This window comes from Microtus pennsylvanicus, chromosome 2, assembly GCF_037038515.1.
Source record: "Microtus pennsylvanicus isolate mMicPen1 chromosome 2, mMicPen1.hap1, whole genome shotgun sequence".
Classification (NCBI taxonomy): Eukaryota; Metazoa; Chordata; class Mammalia; order Rodentia; family Cricetidae; genus Microtus; species Microtus pennsylvanicus.
This window is the reverse complement of record NC_134580.1, coordinates 82,028,431-82,054,382: the sequence shown is the minus strand read 5'-3', so window position 1 is coordinate 82,054,382 and position 25,952 is coordinate 82,028,431. Positions and strand designations below refer to the sequence as shown.

At 35.9% G+C, this 25,952-nt stretch overlaps 2 protein-coding genes across 2 annotated transcripts; both read right to left on the bottom strand.

Moving 5' to 3' along the window:
• Positions 1 to 9,710: 9,710 nt before the first annotated feature.
• Positions 9,711 to 10,649, bottom strand: LOC142844915 (olfactory receptor 4F3/4F16/4F29-like). Its single transcript, XM_075963695.1, has one exon. The coding sequence runs from the start codon at positions 10,647 to 10,649 to the stop codon at positions 9,711 to 9,713; it is 939 nt and encodes a 312-aa protein (XP_075819810.1).
• Positions 10,650 to 23,253: 12,604 nt separating this feature from the next.
• On the bottom strand, positions 23,254 to 24,192 carry LOC142844914 (olfactory receptor 4F3/4F16/4F29-like). Its single transcript, XM_075963694.1, has one exon. The coding sequence runs from the start codon at positions 24,190 to 24,192 to the stop codon at positions 23,254 to 23,256; it is 939 nt and encodes a 312-aa protein (XP_075819809.1).
• Between the last annotated feature and the right edge of the window lie 1,760 nt (positions 24,193 to 25,952).

Here is a 25,952-nt window from a genome sequence, read left to right as displayed (position 1 = left end):
TGATACATCTTTCATTTTCTGTCCCTACTCTGGGTCCAAGTGTTACATGACTTTCCCTGAGAACACCATAAGGAAGTACATACTAACCCCAGAAAGAGAAGCCACTCACATACCAAAGGATTCCATCCAAGTCACCTTAGTAAATGAAGGTTTATTGTAGTTGTTTATAGGAATTGAGAAACTCAGAAGAGATTATACCACCAGGAATCCAACGCATTGCCCAAACTATTCACAGCTAAACCAGGGGACAACACCAAATATGATCAATGGATTAGCTCTAATATAAACTCAAGGTATATGAAGATCTCATGAATGTCATGTAAGTCTCAGGAATTCCATGAGCCTCATGAACTATGAAGTCTCAGAGTATCTTTCAATATTTATGAGGAAATGATAACAGTGAAAGCATCATTTTTGAGATCATAACTTCTCTTATTAAAACCACATTGGTCACTGCAAACAAAAAGAAAATAACCTGGTGCCTGATTTAGCATGTTCTTGTCTCTCTTTCATATCATCTACATTTCCTTGACTATTACATCAGTACCCTCAGTTTTCAATAAGGCTTTCCCTATTCATTTACTGAAATCAATAGTAAAATCTCCTATTTCTGCTGAAGTTATTTGCATAAAACAATTCTTCAACAGATTTGTCTCTAAGTTTTTTGCAGTGTTCTTTTAATTTCTAGCAGAGGTGTTCCACTCAGGATTCTATCCATATCATCCCACTGAAAACTTTCCTTTACATATTTCTCTTTCCCAGATATAAATTAAGTGAATGATCTTTAATCATCCTTTTAAGTCAGGAAATTATTGTGCCATCAGTATATTGGCTTTGTTTGCTTTTCTTGGCACTAAAAGACTCTCGATTTAATCATATATCACTAACTCTTTATACTAAGTCTTCACTGACTATCCCCATTATTTTTATTACATGATATTTGTAGCTCCAGAGCTTGAGGCTGCAACATCATCTATTTCCTATGTGCAGTTATTCTTCAGTCTTTCTCATCAAGTCCCATATCTTTACATAATACCTACATGCCGGATTATGCCTCCTATGTCTGGCATGTGTATCAAATTTGTATATCTGGTTTTATTCTTTGGTTTTCATGAAAATACCTAAAATATCTTCATTTTAACCTGAAAAATATTGAGCTTCTGAAACTCCCTACAGCTCCAAAAGTCTTCCCTGTCTTAGATGATGACAATTCCTTATGTCACACCAAATTAAAAGTTGAGCTTTTCTGAATTTTTCTTTTTCCTTTAGTTCCATCAATTGTCTAAACTTATGAGATAGCTCTTTAAAATGTATAGAGATTATCACTATTCATTATGGTCTGTGATGCCTCAAAAGTCATTACATGTATTTCACTCATAACTAGATTCACGTCTTAACTTGACAGTGTACTGTTGGCATATAAAAAAGTTCCACAATAGCCCAAAATGGTGTATAACAAATGTTTATTTACCTGGAGATATACTCACAGAAAAAATAGTGATTTGCAATCTTCTGCATACGCTGGGAAGTGGAACTAAATTCAGCAGTCAAGAGACCTGTGCATGCTTTTTGTCCGCATTTATAGTACATGAAAACATGCCTATAGTGGGCAGGTATCTTAAAGGCTATTGGTTGAAGGAGCTCCCACAGCACCTCCCTCTTTTGTCTAAATAAGAAAGTTCTAAGCCTAATGCAAAATTATCAAGTATTGTTCAGGGAAAAGAAGAGGCAAAAACAGACATAAAAATTAGACTTACCACCAGCATGAACAACATCAACAAAAAAACATATGTTAAATGTTTCAATAGCTATCCTATCCTAAGGAGTCTAACTCTTATATTAAAAATGGCTTAGCTAAGTCATGAGAGGAAAATAACTATGACTATCTAGTCTTCCACCCCACCAAAAGCCTGAGATGGGAAATAATATTACTTGGGTAAATAGGAAGTGCAATCAAGCAACAGTCAAAAGGTGCAAGAAATGACAGAGGTAACCGGATACCTGGGCAATCACCCAAAGTCTCATTTGTAATGTTGAAGCAACCAACTTTGGCAAGGCCTAGAGTAACTGACACACCATTTTAAGACACAGGAAAATTTGAAAAACTGTCTTATCCTATCTTGGAAAGGTTTGGCAGCCTTTTTGCTTGCATCTTGCTTGTCCATTCTGGACACCATGCATTTTATCAGTGGTTGACATAGGGGTAGTTTTTTGCCCAAAGGCCAGTTTTGCCAAGAAGAAAATAAGTTCTAAGTGGACTGTCTTCAATGCTCAACATTCTCTTGGGACTAGATCAGTATTGCCAGGAGCAATCATGTCTCATGTCATCAGAACCCTAAGTTATTTAAATGCCATATTCTACAGTTCTCTGAAGTGTTTGAAGATTACCTTTCTATCTGAAATATATCTCTGTACATATAGAAAACCTAATATGACTACAGTGTTTGACTATTACAGATGACTATCTATTAATCTGCATTTAACTATATATCATATCATTAAATGAGCTGTACAAACATACCTTAAACAAGAGCAGAAATACATAGACACAGTGGAATAAATCATCCTCAAATTTGTATCGATAGATCAAAGTCCATATCAATGTATTCATTTCTATGTATCATATCCCCCTTATTTATTTTTTTAGAAATTAACTGTGATTGTTAATTACTTATAACCAACCCTTTTAAAATTAAAATGAGTGTTTATAAATAATTATTTTGGGAATTTGGGTGTAGTTTTCTCCAAGCTGCTTCCTGTTGTTGTTGAGCAAAGTAATTTTAAGGATTCATGGAGACTTTCGTGTTGGAGGGAACAGGCTGCTTGTTTGTCCCAGCTGCCCAGCTAGCTTATACCTGAAATAACTACAGAGAAACTATATTAATTAAAACGCGGTTTGGCCATTAGCTCTAACTTTTTATTGGTTAACTCTTACATATTAGTTTAACCCATCTCCATTAATCTGAGTATCGCCGTTTGGCTGTGGCTTACTGGAGATTCTAACCAGCGTATATCTCAGGCACAGGATCCATGGCTTCTCTGACTCTGCCCTTTTTCCACTCAGCATTCAGTTCTGTTTTCTCTGCCTACCCTATCAACTAGGCCAAGGCAGTTTCTTTATTCATTAACCAATACAAGCAACACACAAACAGAAGGAACTCCTACACCATTTCCCCTATTCTGTTTAAACAAAAGGAAGGCTTTAATTTTAACATAGTAAAATTACATATAACAAAACACTTATCAAGCAAGAATTACAGTTACAATATTTATATCTACTTTATCTTTTTTCATAACTAAGAAAAACTATAACTATAAATTCATTAACTCCATCAGAGACTTCAGAAGGATAAAATAGTAAACAGAAAGTGCATTGTAAGCAACTTCTAAAACTCTAGAATCAACAGAGACATCTTGCTGCCTGGACAGTCACCCAAAGTATATTTTGTACCATTGGGGCATCCATCTTTAGCCTACAGACTTTTCCATAAAGCAGGAAAATTCAAAGACAGTTTAGTCACTTTCTTCTGTATCCTGCAGAATGTCTCACAGACTCTTTTATGATGCAGGAACCCCAAAGGATCATCTCACCTTTAGGCAAGTTTAGCAGTCATTTCTCTTTGGGTTCTGCATGTCCAGTTTTTATAGCATACCGTAAAGCAGTCTAGGCAAGAGTCGATTCTTGTCTAAGTGGCTAATCAACTCCACAAGGAGTCTCTTCAATACCCATCATCCTTTTGAAGTAGCTTGATGCTGTCATCATAAGTCTTAAGGTCTTAAAGATTTTAAATACCATATTTTCAATGTCTCTAGAAGATTTAAAGAATACCTATCTAACTGAAATATGCCTCTACACTACTAAAAAATCTAACATGACTATAAACTTTACTCATATAGATGACTGTCTTTTAACCTGTATTTCTTAATTATACATTACATTTTTAAATGAGCTACACAAACACAATACTTTAATCAAGAGCTGAAATATACATATAACAAAATTAACCTTAATTTTTTATCAACAAAGATCCATAATAATGCAAATTATTTATATCTATATCATATCCTCATTTAAATGTAAATAAACATTTATAGACAATATTTGGGAATATGGGCACCGTTTTTCTTTCCAAACTGCTTTCTGCTGTATGGGGACAATATTAATCAGGTCTTTCATGGTATGTCCTCTGTTCCAGGTTCATCTCAGTCAGCAGTTGAGTAAAGTAATTTTAGGTTTATGGCAACCTTTCAAGAGGCCTTGGTTCATGAAACCATATCAGTGTAGAAGCAATCCACAGATTTTCATCCTCTGTGAAAACAAAAGCAGAACCTCTTTTCCAAAACACCATATCTTTAGACCCAAACTCTGAAGTCAAGATACCTTTATAATATACATGCTGGTTTAGCTTAGCAGCCCCTACAATGAAATGTCTCTCTGTAGTTAGCTTTTTCAAGTCAAAAAATTCAAAGAAAACACAATATACATAATCCAGACTCTCTATGAATTTTCCATTTTTACATGACTTATTTTCCTCTATTCCTTTAATCTATGACTATTTGTACTCTGTCTCTTTAAAGACTCTACCCTTTTTAAGCATTACTTTATTTTATGACTCTATATACTCTTTTTCTTCTCTTTCCCAAGCTTATGTACATTTATCCAACACTGTGATCCATTTAGAAGTCTTTTATGTCTGAATCTGTCCTGTTGTGAATTTGTAACTCTTTACTGTCCAAGAACACTTTCGCTTTGCACTCTTAAAATGCTAAGCACTTAGGAATCCAAGATGCTACATTCTTAGGTCAAATACAGGTACTGCAGGCTTGCCCCTCCCAGTCCAGCATGGAGGAGCCACTCTTGCCTCTGAGAGCCAAGCACACTGCCTCACTTCCAGGCACAAAGCTGGTCCACATTGCCATCAAGCAAGCAGAGCAATTTTCTCACAAATCCCATCCAAGTTCTCCATCTCCCAAAAGAGTCAGAGGTTGCATTGGTGGCTATAGATATATCAATTTTCCTGAAAAAATATATAACTTTTAGTTCTTTTATTTACAACTGAATAATAGTGGACTTTTTATATATTTCACATTTTCTTTATGAATTTATTTACTCATGCACCTTGGCTAAGCCCACAATTGGATTTTGTGAATAGTGGTGCAAAAAGTGTGGGAATACCATTATCTCTATAGAAAACTGATATTGCTTAAATAGGTATATGCTCAAAATGTTATGCCTGGAATGTATCATTGCTATTCTTTAATTTTTGGAGGACCTGACATGTTGAATTTCATAGGAACTAAGTTATGTTACATTTCTTTTTATTTCTATATTCTCAACAATATTTGCTGTCATTTTTCTAAAGAAAGTCATTCTGAATGGGCTGAGATGGAATCTATATAGCTTTAATTTTTCACTTCCCATCTGTATAATATGTTTACCATTTGTTTCATGTATTTATTGGCCAATTTAGTATTTTTATAACTCTTTGTTCAGTTAACTAGCCCATTTATTGACTGAATTATGAGTATGTTTGGTAATTGATTTTTTATTGTTCATGTGTGCAGGAAATGAATATGATTTATATGGATAGCTGAAACAGACTGTCTCTTTTTCTGTAGGATGACTATTTTGAAATTTTACACACTGCATAGACTTTGTAACTTTATGCAATATGATTTGTCAAAACTTACATTCTCATGAGCTATTAAAGTATTATTCAGAAAGTGTGGGCTCTACTTATACATTGACGTCATTGTTCCAGGCTTTCCAGCACTTTCTCAGAGATTAAGGTCTCACATTGAGATTTTTTAAAATACATTCTGGTTATTCTTTATTCCACAAGATGAGACAAAAGGGTTGACTTTATTTTTCTAAACACATGTATCTATTTTTTTCCACCCCATACTTGATAAAGAGACACAATAATTATTGAAAATAAACTCTTCTGTCATACAATACATCCCAATCACAGTTTCCCCTACCTCAACTCCTACTAGCTCCCCTACACCTCCCCCCCTCTCTCTCTTTCAGATCCACACCCATTCATTTTCCTCTTCAGAAAACAGCAGGCCTTGAAGAGATGACAACCAAACATAACAAAACAAGATACAAGAAGACAAGGTGAAAACCTTTATATGGAGGTTGGACAAAGCAACACAACAAGAGGAAAATACACTAAATAGCAGTCAAAAGAATAAGAGTCATACCCACTCCCTCTGTTAGGTGTCCCACAAAACACCAAGATAACAACTAAAACATGCATGGAGAGGACCTGGTGTAGACCCACCCATGCCCTGTGCTTGCTATTTTGGTCTCTGTGAGCCCATGTGAGTCCTGCTTAATTGGTTCAATGAGTGATTTTCTGGTGTTTTCCAACACACCTCTGACTCCAGCAGTCATTCTTCCCCCTATATCATGGAGGTCTCAAATCTCCAAGAGGAGGAACCCAAAGGAGACCTCCAATTTAGACTCTCTGCCTATGGGTCTCTGCATTAGCTCTCATCTACTGCTGGAAGAAGCCTCTCTGCTGACAAGTGGACAAGGCAGAAATCCATGAGTATAACAGAATATCATTAGGAAATATTTCATTGATTTTTTTGACAGTCTTGTTTGGTTCTATTCTAGGCCTCTGGGCTTCCCAGTCTCCAGCTCCAGGTTATCCAGGAAGAGTAAGCCATGGGCTACCTCTCATGCTGTGGGCCTCAAGTGAAGCCAAATGGGAGTTGACAACTCCCACAAGTTCTGTACCACCATTGTCCCATCACATCTTTTTTGGCAGAACAGATTATAGGTCAAATGGTTTTGTGGATTGATTGGTGTCCAAGTTTCCCTTTCTGTAGCCTGTGAGTACCTTCTCATGCCAAAGAGACTAGAACATAGGATTGAGGCACCAAGCCTACACCAGCTCAACCTCTCTATCTTGAATGAGTTGTATGGAAGCTGTCCTCAGCAATGGGGTCCTGCTACCAGCTTTCAGAGTGACCTTCAGTCCTATCACAAGTCTTTGTTGTTTAAGGGACTCCTCAGAACCTCCTCAAACTGCCATTTTTTTCAGTGTATTAGTATTAGCATCTTAGTTAAGAATCTGATGACTGTGACAAGAGAAGCTTCCCCCTGCAGGGGACAAATACAGGGCATAGCCAGAAAATACATGGATAGTGAGAGACCTTGAAACACACAGACTCATCTTGGATTTATAACTTGCCCCAGATTGGCTAGCTGTTATCCATATCAGAAGAGGAAGGGACAGAGCAAGCAAGCAAGGAAACAGGAATTCAGAGACTGTAGCAGTCTTGCTTAAATTTTTGTTTCGGTTTTCCTGCCCATCACCTGCTGTTTTGTTACTATAAGTTTGTAGTTTAATTTGAAGTGTCCTATTATGATATATCCATCGTTGCTCTATATGCTTAGTATTGATTTAGCTCTTTGTAGTCATGTGTAATTTTTTTCTTACTCTCTTCAGTATGTATGCATATGAGATCCACTGGCGGGTGAGAGTCGAGGATTTAATGTCAGGTGTTTTCCTCCATTGGTTTCCATTTTACTTAGGGTAACAAGGTCTCTCAATTAAATCCAGGACTCAACAATTAGCTTGTTGTGAGGGTTCTAAATGGCCTTGATAATAAAAACCTGGAGTCAGATATTAGCAGGTGAAGGGCAAAAGATCAGAAAAGCAGAGCAGCCAGCCACTAGAGTTCTTTTTGCCTCTCCCAAAGACTCAGGAGTGGGTAAGATCCTGTCTCTGCGAATCCTCATACTGAATACCTTGAGCTCCTGTCTCCTCCCACCTTACATTCTTCTCTTTATCCATCCATATCCCTTCCCGTCTTCACCTCCTAGTATTGGTATTAAACTGTCTGGCCTCTATGGCGAATTAGCTCTGCACTCTGATCTTCAGGGAAACTTTATTTGTTAAAGGACAAACAAAATTTCAACACATCAGCTAATCTAGTTAGCCCACATATCCTGGGATCTTCTGTCTTTGCTTGCCCAATACTTACTTGGGTTACATGCATCTGCTATGCCTGCCCAGCTTCTGTGGATTGTAACTCAAGTCCTCAAGTTTAGGCAATAATCACACTGTCCACTAAGCTATCTCCCTATCCTCATTCATATGAATTTTTTAAATATTTATTTATTTATCATGTATACAGCATTCCTTCCATGTATGTCTGCAAGCCAGAAAAGGGCACCAGACCCCATTACAGATGGTTGTGAGCCACCATATGGTTGCTAGGAATTGAACTCAGGACCTTTGGAGGAACAGTCAGTGCTGTTAATCTCTGAGCCATCTCTCCAGCCCTCATTCATATGAATTTTAATGTTGATTGCTTTTATTTATATAAAGAATATAAATTGAATTTTGGTGATACCAAAGTAGGAACATTGCCAGAAGGTTAAAATTCAACTTTGGCAGCTACATGTCAGGCCTGTGGCACTCATGATGACAACATCACTATGTCAAGGAGCAGAGGTAGCATTACTCGTCCATCTCTGTTGCCTTTTGTAATGTGATCTCTTCTCTACTATGTCTCAGTTATTTTATAATATCTAAAGATGCTATCCAAGCTGCAAAAGAGAAAAGCAATCAATAGCACTACCCAGCTGTAAAGCCTATGAACCACAAGAATGACCAGCCTGGCAAGATAACCCCAATAGTGCAAATGGAAAATAACCAATGGCTACCTAATTGAACTGAATACAAAGGACATCCTGATTGGCACTGTAAACGTAGGCAGTTATCCACAGCTCTAGACAGCATAGAATCTAGAGAATAAACTAGTACTGCCATTCTGCTATAGGCAATGAAAGGATTCTGAGAAAGAATGGATAAATATTCACCAGGGATGACATCCTGATAGAGTATCCAATCCCATGTTGTTAGCCATGAACACAAGTGCATATTTGCAAATCTAAGAGGGCTCAGATAATTATATGTCTGTATGTGTACACACAGCAACACTAAAAGAAACAGTCATGAATTTGGGACAGATGGGAGAAGGACATGTGAGGAGCTACTAAGAAAAGAGGGAAAGGTGTAAATGATATAAACGCTGTACATATGCTTGCAATCCTCAGAAAGCAAATTATGATGTTTAGAAGAAAAGGGAGGAATATGGAAGGGGAATAGAAATTAAATGACTTTGAATAACTTCCTCAGGCAGAAAAAGTCAGCAGTATTCCTTGGCTTGTTCCTGCTATTCCACACAACATACATGGCCTCTACTGCACATTTTAGACTCACCTGGGTCCTCTGGAATTTTTAACTTCCACTCAATACCTGGAAAGTTCCAAAAATTGTAAAAGAGTGTGTGGAAGGTAAAAATATAGAAAATTACATGATCCAATGAGCCTATATAAATATTACATATATTATAGCCAGAAATTGCAGCTTATGAGAGTACTTTCAAATCTAAATAAGATTTACCTTGCTTTAAAAGTCTTAAAGAAGGATTTCTTCATCTATATGAATAAATATTTGTTTAAAACAAATGCTAATCCTTAAGAATTATGGCTTCTGATTAATATAATCATTTCACTATAAATATATGTGTTTGTATTTGGAAGAAATTGCCGTTTCCTTATAAGTAGCAGACAAAATATATACAAATGTACATAAACATAGAAGCATATTCAAAGGATGTTTTCCTCAGAGGCTGGCCAATAATGAATTTCCATGCTCAGTTAAGACTGTTTACAATGCAGTTATTCAGGAGATTTGTCTATAGCCCATTAGCTGTCTGAATATTCTCCTTATTGCCATTTTCATTTCTTGATTTCTCAGTGTGTAGATCACAGGGTTCAAAAAGGGAGTGACAACTGCATCAAACAGGGCCAGAAACTTATCCAGGTGTGCAGAGGAAGAAGGCCATGTATATAAAAGTATGGCAGGACCAAAGAATAAGACCACCACAGTCACGTGAGCTGAAAGCGTAGACAGGGCCTTGGCAGAACCACCTGAAGAATGTTTCAGAACAGTAAATATAATGAAAATATAGGATATGATCAGAATGATGAAGGAACACACAGACATGAATCCACTATTGACTGAGGCCAGTAATTCCAGTCTGTATGTGTCCATGCTAGCAAGTTTGATGAATTGAGGAAGGTCACAGTAGAAGCTGTCCAATATATTAGGACCACAGAGAGGTAAATTTACTATGAAAGCCAGTTGTATCACAGAGTGCATAGGGCCAACTACCAAGGCAGTAATCAAAAAGGAGATGCACATCTTGGGGCTCATCAAGGTCAGATAGTGGAGAGGCTTACATATGGCCACATATCTGTCAAAGGCCATGCCTATGAGCAGCACCAACTCCACACCACCGATGGCATGGATGAAGAAGATTTGAGTGACACAGCCTCTAAAGGAGATGACTTTCTGTTTTTTAAATAAGTCATAAATCATCTTGGGAGAAGTGGCAGAAGAAATACCTACATCAGTGAAAGAAAGTATGGACAAAAGAAAGTACATAGGGGAATGTAAGTGATGGTCAGAGGCCACAGAGAAAATAATAAGGCAATTTCCCATCATGCTTGCCAGATACAACACTGAGGAGAACACAAAGAGTAGCAGTTGGACATCCCAGGAGTTGGTGAGTCCCAGGAACACAAACTCTGATGAGGCAGAGCAATTCACTCTTTCCATTGGCTTTGTTGTCAGAACTACCTAAAGGGGAATAGGGAGAAGCTGTAAATTAGGATTATTATATTAATAGATAGACTAGAAGGAAAAATCTAAAATGTGTGAAATTTGCACTTAATTTAATGATCAAGCTAAAGACCAACAGATATCTTAACAAGTACTGAACATGACTTATTAACAAAGAAGTGTGAATTATTTTAACCACACTAAAACATCACTTCACACTTCTTGAAAATAGTATTATCAAAAAAGCCTGAATACAAGTTTAATGAATACTTTCCTCCTCCAGTATTATGCATAGCCCCTTCCAGCTCTATGAAAGCTACTAGTAAGGGTGAAGTTTCCATGTGAATAATGGGTTGATTTTCCCAAGCTGAAACAAGGCTAAGAAGTAGTGATTAGAAATGTCTCATTTGAGCAGAATTACTCTGTCAAACTGACATAGTATTATACGGACTCGTAATGACTTATTGTTGTACTCATAGATTAATGTATCTCTCAACCCTCTTCAGACAAGCTAAGTTTTACAGTAAATGACAATTAACAAAGAGATCCACAGCTGACCAAGATAAAGAGAATAAGAGATTAGAGAATTCTCAGACATAAAAGGGATATCTGAATTGTACCCCTCCTTCTAAGACTCAAGAATTATTGCAGAAGAGATAGCAGAACAGTTTTAAAATCTAGAAGCAGTGAGCAAGGAAACCATATTTTCCTGACATAGAAGGGCATTTGTACATAGGCACTCACTCACAAAGATTGTGACATCATGCACAAGACTTGCAAAAGATCAAGCCAAACAAAACCTCAACTTAGAAAAAAGAAGTGATCATGAAGTCCAGTGACTGGCTGAGGAGCTATTGGCAATTGGGAGAAGGAAGGAAGAAAATAATAGACAAAAATAAAGCAGGAAAGAAATAGAAGTTGGCATCTAGCAGAACCTAGCAACATTACTTTTGGGTAGATGTATATAGAGGAAATTAAATAAACAACAAATAATTATCTTTCAATTTTCATTGCAATATAATTTAAAGAAACCAGTATGTAAATTATCTCTTTGGAGGAATATTCCCCAACACTTACAAAGAGAATTCTGTGTTTTGTAGTAATGTTAATGAACTTAGAAGTAGTTATGCTAAGGAAAATAAGGAGAAAGGAAGAAAGCTACTCAAGGTCTCACTGAACTGTGGAATCTGAAGTCACAGTCATGGGAGCATAGAACACAATGGTGGGCCATGCAATAAAGAAGAAGGATTATGGAGATAGAATAAGAATATTTTGATCAAAAGTTACAATGAGATGGGACCACTAGCTGGGGAGGATTAATTATGTATCATGATAACTATATTTAATAGCAGCTTGTTTCATGCAGAGAAAGAAAACTAAGAGTAAAACTTCAAATTACCTTACCCCCAATAAGCATGTGAGGTGATGCATATGTTAACTAGCCTGATTCGATTAGTTTTGTAAATGCTGATTAAAATGTCACATAATATATATAATGTGCTAATTAAAGCTTCCTAAAATGGAAAGAGAAAAAACAGCATTCATGTAGACTTTCAAAGGTGACCACACAGATAAGTAAGTGGTTGTTATATTTGATTGTTCTATTCTGGGCAATGCTTCTGAATTTAGTATCACATTTCTTTCCAAAAGTAGTACAGCAATGCTCCTTTTAAAACAGAACATAAGCCACAGAACAGTATAAGTCAGTGAACTGTCATTTTCCAGTTTTTATTATGTTAGATACATAAATGGCAGATGTTTAGAAATGTATCCAGCAATTTACCACTATAACAAATTCAAATATCTGGATTTGCATTCAAACAAAATGATGGCCCATAAACCACTAGGATTTGATGATAATCACTGATCTGGATTATTCAATCCATAACCGAAAGTTCAAAGATCTGAAGAGCACCATGATGTCATAGAAAGTATTTTGTTCAACCTTTGAAATGAAGGTTTGCTTCAAAATAAATCACACTATGTAACAAATCAATTTGTATTCAGTGAAGCAAGGTGACAGATAAACAGAATGTGGTCATTGGGTCCAAATTACAAATATGACTGATTCTTCAGCCTCTGATTACCAGTCAAATACATTCACAGTAGTTGAATTTTCTCTTACGATTTAGGTTGAAACAACTAAAGCATAATAATGTATTCATTGTGGATATATTTCATACTAAATATTTTAAATAACATTGATATTTCTTTCAATTACCTTTGATAGCACACAGCACATTTGAAAAATTAATAAATAAAAAAGAAATGTTATCAGTATAAATAAGACACCAAAGCTAAAAATCAAATAAACATACTTCAAAATGTATTTCAGTCTTTTATCCAATGATATGTTATACTATTCAAATTGCTTTGCTGGTAAAAATATAAATATTCAATTATATATTTTATTTATTTATATTCATGGAACGCTATTTTATATTATAATAACAATAGTGCGTACTACTGATTTAATTCATGGAATAAAGTTCCCATAAACTAGACACCAACTCCGTAAAGGAATGGACTGAGAATTCACTCTTTTCAGAGAATCTCCAAGCACAGATTTACAACAGATATAAAATAGGAACAAAGAGACATTTACTGAAGAACAGAAGAAGATGCATTTGAATTATTAAATGCCAGATGAAAATATACATGAATGTAAAACTAAAGAAGCAAAGAGACTGGGTAGAGTTCAGAAGCGACAGAAAATATGAGATGAAAAATTAAAGAAACATTGGGGAAAAGAAAAGATGTGGAAAGGAAAAAATGTAAATAAGCTAAAATTTGAAAAGAGCTACATAGCTTAAAATGTATACAATGGTGAGAAAAAATAAAATATATTGCATTTACTCTAAAAAATTATAATTTATGGAACATAATTTGCAATGCTTTTGGTTCACAAATTTAGAAATACATAACTATATTATATACCCGAGTATTTCTCAATTTCGAAAGTTCTTGGATTTATTTCTGACTGAGTATTTGTCAGTTAAAACTTGATCTTTCTTTCACATTGCCAGTCCCAATTGGCTAATCAAGAAGGGGATTTTTTTTTAAAAAAAAAATGAGTTTGAAGTTAGAATGATATGTAAGTATGAAACATATTCAAATATCTAAAAGTAAAAAAAACTGTTCAAGTTTGACATTAAACATCTATAACAACTAGACAAAGTCTAATTAAAAATAACAAGCAAGAGGAAAGTCTTTGAAATGGTTTCTAGATGCAGAAATCAGTGCACAGTAATCTAACCTTTTCCTTGGGTTCTGGGTTTGCTTTCCTTGATTGACACCAAGTTCATGGATCTTTCTAAACAAATCTCCAGACAATTAATCATTGTGAAAGGCAAATTTGATCATTATTTCCAAATAAAGGTAAATTATTTCCAAGTAAAGTTTTGTTAATGGTCATGTATACAATGACCCATCCTCTTTATTTTCTTTCTCTGTCTTCAAGCACTGCAAATGCATTATCTTGCTAGTTTAAACATTTGTGTTTTTAACTTCCAAGTGATCACAAACCTTCTTTAAATACAAGCAAAACCAGGGTTACTCCTTTTTTAATAAAAAATACCTTTATTTTTTACATATTATAAACATAAATAATTGTATGTCACTTAAACTATTTAGGTATATTCATAAAGGAAAGGGTCTCAATGCTTAAAGAAACTCAGTCCTTTTAACAATACCGTCTTTATTACTCCAATTCCCTTTTTCATCCTCTACCATAACTAGAAAAATGCTGATCTATCAAAACTTCAATTTCTCCTTATACTATTAACAATTAAACAATAAAATTTATATAGATAGTAATTATAAATAAAACAAGAAACATAATTCCAACTCTTGGCAGATTTATATATGGTTTTGAAATTGTCCATATCTCATTTCAAAGTGAAATTACATTAAGAAGTACTTTTTCAGTGTGGATTCTTTTTATTTCCATAACAAATTTTATTTCTGCCCAGATGTATAGAATGTTTTCCTTGAGCACACTTGAGAAGTTCCTAAGAAATTTGATTATATTTCTTAAGAAAACCAGTTTGTACCAATCTTTTTTGAAAGTTAATAAATAAAAAAGCATATAAACTTTGTGACTTTTATTATATGTATCATTAAATGTTTGCTTATTTATCAAGTAGTAGAAGTTAAAATTCTTTATGTAATCATCAGAGAAGAGCATATTTAACTGTAACCTGTGATTAATCCAAAATATTATAAAGTTTCTAATGTTTTCTGGATCCCCCGATTAAGTGTCTCTATCTCAAAAAACTCTGTTATCCTTTACCAATATGATATTAACTATTTTTACAATGATTATAACATCATGTTCAGTTCCTTTTCTTGGAAGCTATATGCTCTGGTTTGGCTCCCTCATGAACTTTGTGATATGACCATGATCAGAGGAATTCCAACAAAACCATTGTGTGTATAAACAAAAATCACTCTTCTCTCATTCAAGTTTTCTATATAAATCAATTTTTACCTGCATGCAAAGGACATCATCTTTACAGACTCAGAAATCTTATGCTTGCCTTACATAGTGTCTAATAATATCCACCATAGGAAAATATGAAACTAGTTATGCATATCTCAAGAGGCTGATGACCAAGAAATACTGCAAACATATAGTTTAGAAGGAGCTTGTGACTCAGGGACATTTTCTCTAGAGAACCATTTGTTTTGACCAGTGAAACTGAAACATTTTGAAATTCTTATTATAATACTAAGGAGAAAGAGAGAAAAATAAATGGAATTATTGCAGCATTTCTATGCTACTTAAAAAAATAATTGATTATTGTGACTAAATCTGAATATAAGTAAATATTAATTCATAAACTAATAGTAAACAATTAGGCAACTCAAAAATGTACACTAAATTTGAGAAGCAAAAATTCTACTCATTAAATATTTATTTTAAGTAAAAGAACAATCTCTATAATTATGGTCGTAAATTTACTCACAAAGTTCAATACAGTGAATAACATGACTGAAGTTACTAAAACTTCTATCAATTTTTTTATATGGGAGCTGGAGAGATAAATGGTAAAGAGCACTTGTTCTTTCAGACACTCTACATGGATATTCATGATCTTCTATAACAGCAGTTCCAGTAAATCTGACACCCTCTTATAACCTCCATGGGCACCAGATTCACACATGGTGCACATAGATGTGTGTGAGCAAAACACCTGTACACATAAAATAAATGTCTTTAATTAAAATTATAAAATGCTTATACTCCTTGAAGACACTAAAAGAAAGTACAAACTCTCGAAAGACAACCACAGAATGCTGCTGGCATGAAGTTGGCAGCACAACAGGACACAGCAAGCTGCAGTGTGTATGAATATATGCAAATCTAGACAAATAGGTATTTCAGTACATACTCATCATAATAAGGTTTTAGAAAAATGGATCAAGACAGGAATCAAGAAAGAAAACACTTTGTAGGCCAGGTTGACCTCAAACTCACTGAGCTCTGCCTGATTCCCATGTGCTGGGATTAAAGGCATGTGCTACCACCACTTGGTTCTATTTGTTTTCTTTATGAAAGCATTTAGTGCTATAAATTTTCTCTTAATGCCATTTTTTTACTGTGTCCCATAATTTTAGGTATGTTATACATTCATTTTAATTGAATTTAAGGAAATCTTTAATTCCTCTGTTTTTCATTCCTTGAAACAGTAGTTATTCAGTAGAGAACTGTTCCCTTTCCATGAACTTGCAGGCTTTTTCTTGTTTCTATAGTTGTTGTAACTAGTGAATTTTGTATTAGATTTCATTTGAAATAAACTATGTCCCCTGGTCAAACAATGCCTTGTTGAAGTACAAGACAGCTTGGATGAAGCATTTTATGAACTCAGAAATGATGAAGCTACCAGATATGTAGGATCTCAACCACTCACACTTTAACCAGGGAAGTAGAAAAAGTATGAATGATACACAATAAAGGATTACTTACAGGAACTAGATTTATCAAATGGTCAACTCACAAAGCTGCCCAGGAAGGTTTTAACCTCAATCTAGACACAAAACTAGAGGTGCTATAATCCCACAAGGAAGAATGGATATGAGGTGGAGACCAAAGAGAGTTAATACTTTATCTCTCATTGCCTCCAATTTCAATGGTGTCGTTGATAGTTAGCCTGGTGACTAAAAGCATAATGACACACTTGAAACTAGCTTGATACATGGAGGATTGAGGATATAGAAAGGGACTACAGTACTACTGCTGTTCTATAGTTTATTAAGGAGTTAGCATTCTATGTGTGTCTATGAGGTGTCTAGGTTCCTAAAATGTATCAAATGATTTTAAAAAGTTATAACCTCATTTGCACCTCAAAAATATCACAAAACATTCTTGCTAACTCTATCACAGATATATACTAAGAAAACGTGAAATAGAAAGGAAGTAGGAAGGAAACTTGAATAAATTTGAATATCATAATCCTAACCTGACACTTTATATTCCATACAATTCAGTGTGTATGCTTGCAGATTCTAAACTTTTTGAAAAACCAGACAATCAGAAGAGTGGCTGGAGTGTATCCAAGGTCCAGAAAAGGAAAAAATTTATACAGATCAATGTCAACTTGTAAATTCAACATGGAATACTATCAGAAAATTCTTCATGTAAGAAAATTTATCTTAGAAAGAGAAACAGATACACACACACACACACACACAGAGAGAGAGAGAGAGAGAGAGAGAGAGAGAGAGAGAGAGAGAGAGAGAGAAAGAGAGAGAGAGAGAGAGGTTTATATTTCCTTTATTAGTCTTAAAGCATCCTTCTGTCTTCTGGACAACTAAAAGCTTACTTCACTGAGAATTGAGCTCTGCCTTATAAACTTTGTTTTATGAATTTATAATTGCTTCTCTATTGTTAGAACACATTGCAAATCTCTAGTAGCAGAAAAGAAAAATCACTCAAATATCAGTATATGTAAACAAATCTGTCTTGGAAAGTAATTTTTCACTAAATTTGGTCAAAATGAACTGTGTTCAATGAGAAAAGTTCACAGTACAATCATTTAAGAGATCTTCCCCTATATCATTAGCTGTCTCATCACCATCTTCATTTCCTGATTCCTCAACATGTAGATAACAGAATTCAGAAAAGGAGGAACAAATGCATCAAAAATGGCAAGATACTTATCTAGGTGTGATAAGCGGGGAGATCATGTATAAACAAATGTCAGGGGAGTCAACGACGGGACCACAGCAAAGATGTAAGCAGAATGTGTAGACATGGCTTTGGAGCAACCATGTGAGGAATGTTTCTGAACAGTGACTATTACGAAAATGTAAGATATGGCCAGTATGAAGAAGGAGCCTACAGAGATGAATCCGCTGTTGGCTGATACCATTAATTCTATGGTTGGTATCTATGCAAGCAAGTCTAATGAACCAAGGAAGGTCACAGTAAATGCTGCCCAAAATATTTGGTCCATAGAAAGGCAAATTAACTACATAAACAAATAAACCAGGGAATGCATAAGATCAGCCACCCAGGCAGACACTAAGATGAAAATGCACATTTTGGCATTCATAATGGTCAAATAATGAAGAGGCTTACATATGGCTACATATCTATCATAAGCCATGCCTATAAGCAGCACCACCTCTACACAACCAATCCATGGATGAAGAAGATTTGAGTGATACAGCCTCTAAAGGAGATGACCTTGTGCTTTCTGAACAGGTCATAAATCATCTTGGGACAAGTGACACATGATGCACCTAAATCAATGAAGGAGAGATTGGCCAACAGAAAGTACATGGGAGAATGTAAGTGAGGATCAGAAGCCACTGTGGAAATGATGAGGGAGTTTCCCATCATGCTTTCCATATAAAACACTGAAGCAAACACAAACAGAAGTACTTGCTTCTTCCAGGAATTGGTGAATCCCATGGATATAAATTCTAACACCACAGAGTGATTTGTTCCTATCATTTATGCTCATTGCATCACTACCCGAAAGACAGAAGAAGAAACTGAAAATTGTTATAATTATATTAATAGTCCATAAAGTTAGAACTCGAGGTTGTGAAAATCTATCTTGGATTTAACATTTAAAGACAATCCAAAGATGAACAGATATATAAGCAAATGCTTACATGGCTGCTTACCAGGGGACTGCAAGTTGCAAACACTCTGAAATACCATTTCACGCTTGTTAAAAGAGCTTTTAATAAAGGCTCAAAAATAACAAGTTTTGGTTAGGTGTTTAGATAGGAAACTTGCACAGAGTTATTGGGAACATAAATTAATGTACGTTTTCTTTTAAGAAAGCATATAACCATTTCTATAACAATATTAAAATAGGTCCTCAGTGTACAACCAGTGTAAAGCTCACAGTTTCCAGTTTGTAGAGCCCTGGATTCCATCTCCTTCAAAGAAAGAAAAGGAATATGGAAGAAAGAAAGTAAGGAAGAAGGGAGAGAGGGAGGAATGGAGGGAAGGAGGGAGGAAGGGAGGGAGGGAAGAAAGAAGGCCAAATAGTTGAAGAACAAACAGAATAATGGAGAAATAGAAGTGGAGACAGAGGGAAAAAAACAAGAGGAAACAGGAAAAATCAAATGGAAAAGAGGGGAGACAGAAAAGATAGAGACAGACACAGAGAACTAAGAAAGAGATTTATTAACCATTATCATCTTTGGAATTAATCACCAGAGAAAATGACCCTGTGTTGGCCCATGAATATTGAAATATTATTTATAGTAACAAATATAGAAACAACCGAACTGCTCCTTTACAGGTGACAGATGAGTGAACAATAAGCATATATACACAGATAACTGTCTCTCTCTCTCTCTCTCTCTCTCTCTCTCTCTCTCATACACACACAGACCCACACACAAACACACACATATATACATAAGTACACATACAGTGGATTATAGCACAGTCGTTAAAAAGAAGGGAATTTTGTGTCTCATAATAACATTAATGAGCCTGGAGATCTGCCTGGGGCGATGTCAAAGGAACAGCAGATGACAATTGACTTCAGGAGATTGGCCCACCAGAAACAAAACCCTGATGGGTGACTCTTGGATAGGGAAGACCCCGAGAGCATCAGCAACAGAAAATGTCTTGTTAGTGCTATGTCTTTTGCACGCTTATTACGGCCATTTTTCTCTTGTATCTGTCTTAGTATGAGTGGGTGTGGAGATATCCTCACTGCCCTTAATGAAGAACAATCATCTTTTGGAAATATCGCTTTCTACTGGACTTTTTTTTGCCTGTGATTATTATAAAGATGATGTCCTCCTAAGCTGTACTGTTAAACTGAAGCAATGATTTTATATGGTAATAGTTGAAATAGGATTGTGATGATGTTTTGTTTTTAATGAATATAGTAAGGGGTTATAATAGAGCCTAGTTTAGTGGAAAATCAACATAAGTGAAGGTAGGATGAACATTTCCCCGCCTCTGATAAAGCAAAGGCTGCAGAGAATTTAAAAAATTAAATTTTAAAAAAGAAAAGACAGACCTGTCACATAGCTAAACACTTGAGTTTCTATTGAGGAGGCATATATACTGTGGCTTAGGTTCATGATTAAGAAAAACTATTGAGTCCCAAGTAGTCCAGCTATCTTAAATTCTTTTAATCTTAAGGTTGGGAGATGTGTTCACAGGTTTTGGAGTTCATCATAGCTGAAACAAAGCTTTAAAAATAATGTAAGGTTAGATTAAGGTGTTTTTGTCAAATAGCTTTGAGGTGAAAAACTTTAGAAAACAACCTAAAGTTCAAAAGGACACATAGCTGAGTGATAGATTCATTAAGGGTAGGGAAGAAAAACAAAGCATCCCACTTAGCATTAGCTGATGAGCCTTTCTTGCTAGGATGGACTGGTTGCCAAAGGCAATGATTAATTACTTGTGACCATTTCTACCCTCAGCTTCCTGATATAAAAAACTATAGATGAGTCAGTATGTACCCTGAGGATTTAAAATAGAACTGACTGATTCTTTTTCATAGATGAAAGTTTAAGTTTCTGATTCTTAAAAGATTACATTTCAAAATAAGTAATGAACTCGCTGATTCATTCTTTATAACCGTAATATGCATTCTGTGAGTAAAAGGACTAGCTGAGAAAAACACCGTGCTTGCTTATACTCTGTTAATATATAACAAGTTGCTTGGACAAAAATGTATGTGAGTACTTGGGACAACTTGTTTTTCACCTGTTATTCATAAAATGTTTAATCATGTGAGGGATATGGAAAAAATGTTGTTTTTTTTACGTGTATTCATTGTAATCATTCACTTGAAAATTGTTATCTTTATATTCTTTGAAAGATGGGTTTCTGATCCTACTGCACGCACTGGCTTTGTGGGAGCCTAGGCAGTTTGGATGCTCAACTTACTAGACCTGGATGGAGGTGGGGGTTCCTTGGACTTCCCACAGGACAGGGAACCCTGATTGCTTTTCGGGCTGGGGGGGGGAACTTACTTGGGGGAAGGGGAGGGAGATGGGAGGCGGTGGCAGGGAAGAGACAGAAATCTTTAACAAATAAATAAATTTTAAAAAAAAAAGATTCTAGCCAGGCGGTGGTGGCGCACGCCTTTAATCCCAGCACTCAGGAGGCAGAGGCAGGCAGATCTCTGGGAGTTCGAGGCCAGCCTGGTCTACAAGAGCTAGTTCTGGGACAGGCACCAAAGCTACAGAGAAACCCTGTCTCAAAAAACCAAAAAAAAAATCTACTGAGGTATATAAACCATAAGAAAAAAATCACCTGCTGTTTTGTTACTGTATCCTGTACTTTAGTTTAAAGTAGTCTATTATGATACAACAATTATTACTCTATAGGCTTGGTATTGATTTGGCTCTTTGTAGTCAAGTGGTTTTTTTCTTTCCTTCTTCAGTGTGTTTCTGCATGCAGTCAACAGACAGAAAGAGTCCTGAATTTAATGTCAAGTATTTCTCTTCATCACTTTCCACTTCACTTATGGTAACAAGATCTCTCAATTGACTCCAGAGCTTAGCAATCAGCTAGTCATCTAGCATTCCACACACACTGGGATCGCCTGTATTTGATCCTGAGTACTTGGGTTACAGGTGTCTATTATGGCTGCCCAGCTTCTGGGGATCCTATCTCAAGTCCTCAAGTTTATCCATAAAGCACATTGTCCACTAAACCTTCTTCTTGTCTTCATTTGTATTTCTGTAAAAATTTTATTATTGATCTACTCTATTTATCTAAAGAATATAAATTGAATTTTGGTGATGCCAAAGTAGGAACACCCCCGAAGGTTAAGATTCAACCTTGGCAGCTACATGTTGAAACTGTGCACTCATAATGACTTCATCACTATGGCAAGGAGCAGAGGTAGCACTACTCCTTATTCTCTGTTGCTTTAAGTAGTGTGCTCTCTTCTTTATCATGATTCAGTTATTTCATAATACCTGGGGGCACTATTCAAGCTGCAAAGAGAAAAACAGTCAATAGTGCTACCCAGTTGTAAAGTCTAGTCACCATAACAATGACCAGCCTGGCAAGATAACCTCAATAGTGCAAGAATGGCACTTCTACCTGGAATAGAACCAAAGGTTCTCTAACTGGACTCAATACGAAGGAATCCATGCTTGGTACAGTAAACCTAGCCAGATATTGATAGCTATAGACATCATAGACTCTGGGAGAGAACCTCAGACTGCCATTCTGCTTTCGGTGATTAATGGATTCTGAGAGAATATGAATCAGTATTCACCATGAGTGATATCAGTGATAGGGCATCAAATCCCATGTTGTTAGCCATGAACACACTGCATATTTGAAAATCTAAATGGGCTCGGAAAATTATATGTCTGTATGTGTATACACAGCAATACTAAAAGAAACAGTCATGAATTTGGGAAAGATTTGAAAAGGACCTAGGAGGAGCTACAAAGACAAGGTGAAAATGATATAAATGCTGTACTCGTGCATGCAAAACTCAGAAACCAAATTATGATGTTTAGAAGAAAAGGATGAAACATATGGAGGAAAGGTGAATAGAAGTTGAATGAATTTGAATAACTTTCCCTCAGGCAAAAAAAAAGTCAACAATATTCCTTGGCTTCTGCCTGCTATTCCACGCAGCTTACATGTCTGCACAGTTTAGACTCCCACAGGTGCTCGGAAATTTATAAACTCCATCCAATATATGAAAAGTCCAAAATATTGGAGAAGAATGTGTGCAAGGTACAGATAAAGAAAATTACTCAATTCAATGTCCCTATATAAATATTCCATGGATTATAACCAGAAATTACAGTTCATGAGAGTATTATCGATTCAAAATAAAATTTTTCCTGTTCTGAAAGGTTTAAAGAAACATTTCCACTTCTGTATGTCTGAGAGTTTGTTTCAAACAAATGCTAATCCTTAAGAATTAAGGATATTTATTTATAAAATCATTATCTATAAATATATGTAATTTGGTGTCAATGTACAGAATAAATGTGTCTTTTCCTTATAAGAAACAGATAAAATGGCATACATGTATGTATGTATACTTAAACCTATCCACATATGCAAAGGCTTTCTTCAGAGGTTGGCCAATAATGAATTTCCATGCTCAGTTAAGACTGTTTACAATGTAGTTATTCAGGAGATTTGTCTATAGCCCATTAGCTGTCTGAATATTCTCCTTATTGCCATCTTCATTTCTTGATTTCTCAGTGTGTAGATCACAGGGTTCAAAAATGGAGTGACAACTGCATCAAACAGGGCCAGAAACTTATCCAGGTGTGCAGAGGAAGAAGGCCACGTATAGAAAACTATGGTAGGACCAAAGAATAATACCACCACAGTCACATGGGCTGAGAGCGTAGACAGGGCCTTGGAGGAACCACTTGAAGAGTGTTTCAGAACAGTAAATATGATGACAATATAGGAAATGATCAGAATGATGAAGGAACACACAGACATGAATCCACTATTGACTGAGACCAGTAATTCCAGTCTGTATGTGTTCATGCTAGCAAGTTTGATGAATTGAGGAAGGTCACAGTAGAAGCTGTCCAATATATTAGGACCACAGAGAGGTAAATTTACTATGAAAGCCAGTTGTATCACAGAGTGCATAGGGCCAACTACCAAGGCAGTAATCAAAAAGGAGATGCACATCTTGGGGCTCATCAAGGTCAGATAGTGGAGAGGCTTACATATGGCCACATATCTGTCAAAGGCCATGCCTATGAGCAGCACCAACTCCACACCACCGATGGCATGGATGAAGAAGATCTGAGTGACACAGCTTCTAAAGGAGATGACTTTCTGTTTTTTAAATAAGTCATAAATCATCTTGGGAGAAGTGGCAGAAGAAATACCTACATCAGTGAAAGAAAGTATGGACAAAAGAAAGTACATAGGGGAATGTAAGTGATGGTCAGAGGCCACAGAGAAAATAATAAGGCAATTTCCCATCATGCTTGCCAGATACAACACTGAGGAGAACACAAAGAGCAGCAGTTGGACATCCCAGGAGTTGGTGAGTCCCAGGAACACAAACTCTGATGAGACAGAGCAATTCACTCTTTCCATTGGCTTTGTTGTCAGTACTACCTAAAGGGAAATTGGGAGAAGCTGTAAATTAGTATAATTATATTAATAGACTAGAAGGAAAAATCTGAAATGTGTGAAACCCTATTTGTACTTTAATGTCATGGTCAACCTAAAAACCAACAGATATCTGAAGAATATTAACGTGACTAATTAACAAAGAGGTATAAATTTTAACCACACTAAAACATCACTTCACACTTCTTAAAAGTGGTATTATCAAAATGTCTAAATGTAACAAGCTTGATGACTACCTTCCTCCTCCAGTAGTAGGCATAGCCCCTTCCAGCACTATAAAAGCTACCAGTGAGGGTGAAGTTTCCATGTGAATAATAGGTTGATTTTCCCAAGTTGAAACAGGTCTAAGAACTAGTGACTAGAAAGGCCAAATTTTGAGCAGATAAACTACTACAATTAATTGTCAAATCAACATAATAACTTATTGTTGTACTCATAGATTAATGTATCTCTCAGCTAAGTTTTACAGTAAATGACAATTAACAAAGAGATCCACATCTGACCAAGGCAAAGAGAATAAGATATTGGAAAATTCTCAGCCTTACAAAAGGTGTCTGTGTTATACCCCTCCTCCTAAGGCTCAAGAATTAGTACAGAAGACAAGGCAGGACAATTTTAAAATCTAGAAGTGGCGAACAAGAAAGCCATGTTTTCATGAAATAGAAGCATGGAAAATGAGTATGTGCTCACATTCACAAAGGTTGTGACACCATACACAAGACCTGCACAAGCTCAAGCCATAAAAAACTTCAACAAAGAAAAAAAAAAGGAAGTGGTCATGAAGTCCTGAGCACAGCTGAGGAGCTATTAGCAATTGATAGCTTCTGGGAGCTGGAAAGAAGAAAATAATAGACAAAAACAAGAGGAAAAAGGAGCAGAATTTGGCATCCAACAGGATCTAGCACATTACTTTTAGGTATATATAGAGAAAAAATTAAATAAGCATAATGAATAATTACCTTTCAATTTTCATTTCAATATAACTTACAAGAAACCAGTATATAAAATAACCTGTTTGGAGGAATATTCCTCAATATTTAAAAAGAAAATTCTGTGTTTTGTAATAACATTAATGAACTTGGAAGAAGTTATGCTAAGGGAAATAATAAGAAAAAAATATTCAAGGTATCACTGAAACATGAAATCTGAAGTCATAGCCATAGAAGCAGAAAATACAATTATGAGAGATACAGTAAACAAGATGGATTGTGGAGATAGAAAAAGAATATGTTGATCAAAAGAAACAAACAACAAGACGGGATCATTAGTTTGGGAAGATTAGTTATGCATCATGCTAAGTATAGTTAATAAAACCTTGTTTCTTTTTTTTATTTTTTATTGATAAAAGGAGAATAAAAAAAAACAAGTTTCCACCTCCTCCCAGCCTCCCATTTCCCTCCCCCTCCTCCCACTCTTCACCCCCTCCTCCCACCCTTCTCCCTCTCCCCCCACTCCTCTCCCCCTCCCTCTCCAGTCCAAAGAGCAGTCAGGGTTCCCTGCCCTGTGGTAAGTCCTAGGTCCTCCCCCCTCCATCCATATCTAGGAAGGTGAACATCCAAACTGGCTAGGCTCCCACCAAGCCAGCACATTAAGTAGGATCAAAATTCTGTGCCATTGTCCTTGGTTTCTCATCAGCCCTCATTGTTCACCATGTTCAGAGAGTCCAGTTTTATCCCATGCTTTTTTGGTAACAGTCCAGCTGGCCTTGGTGAGCTCCCAGTAGA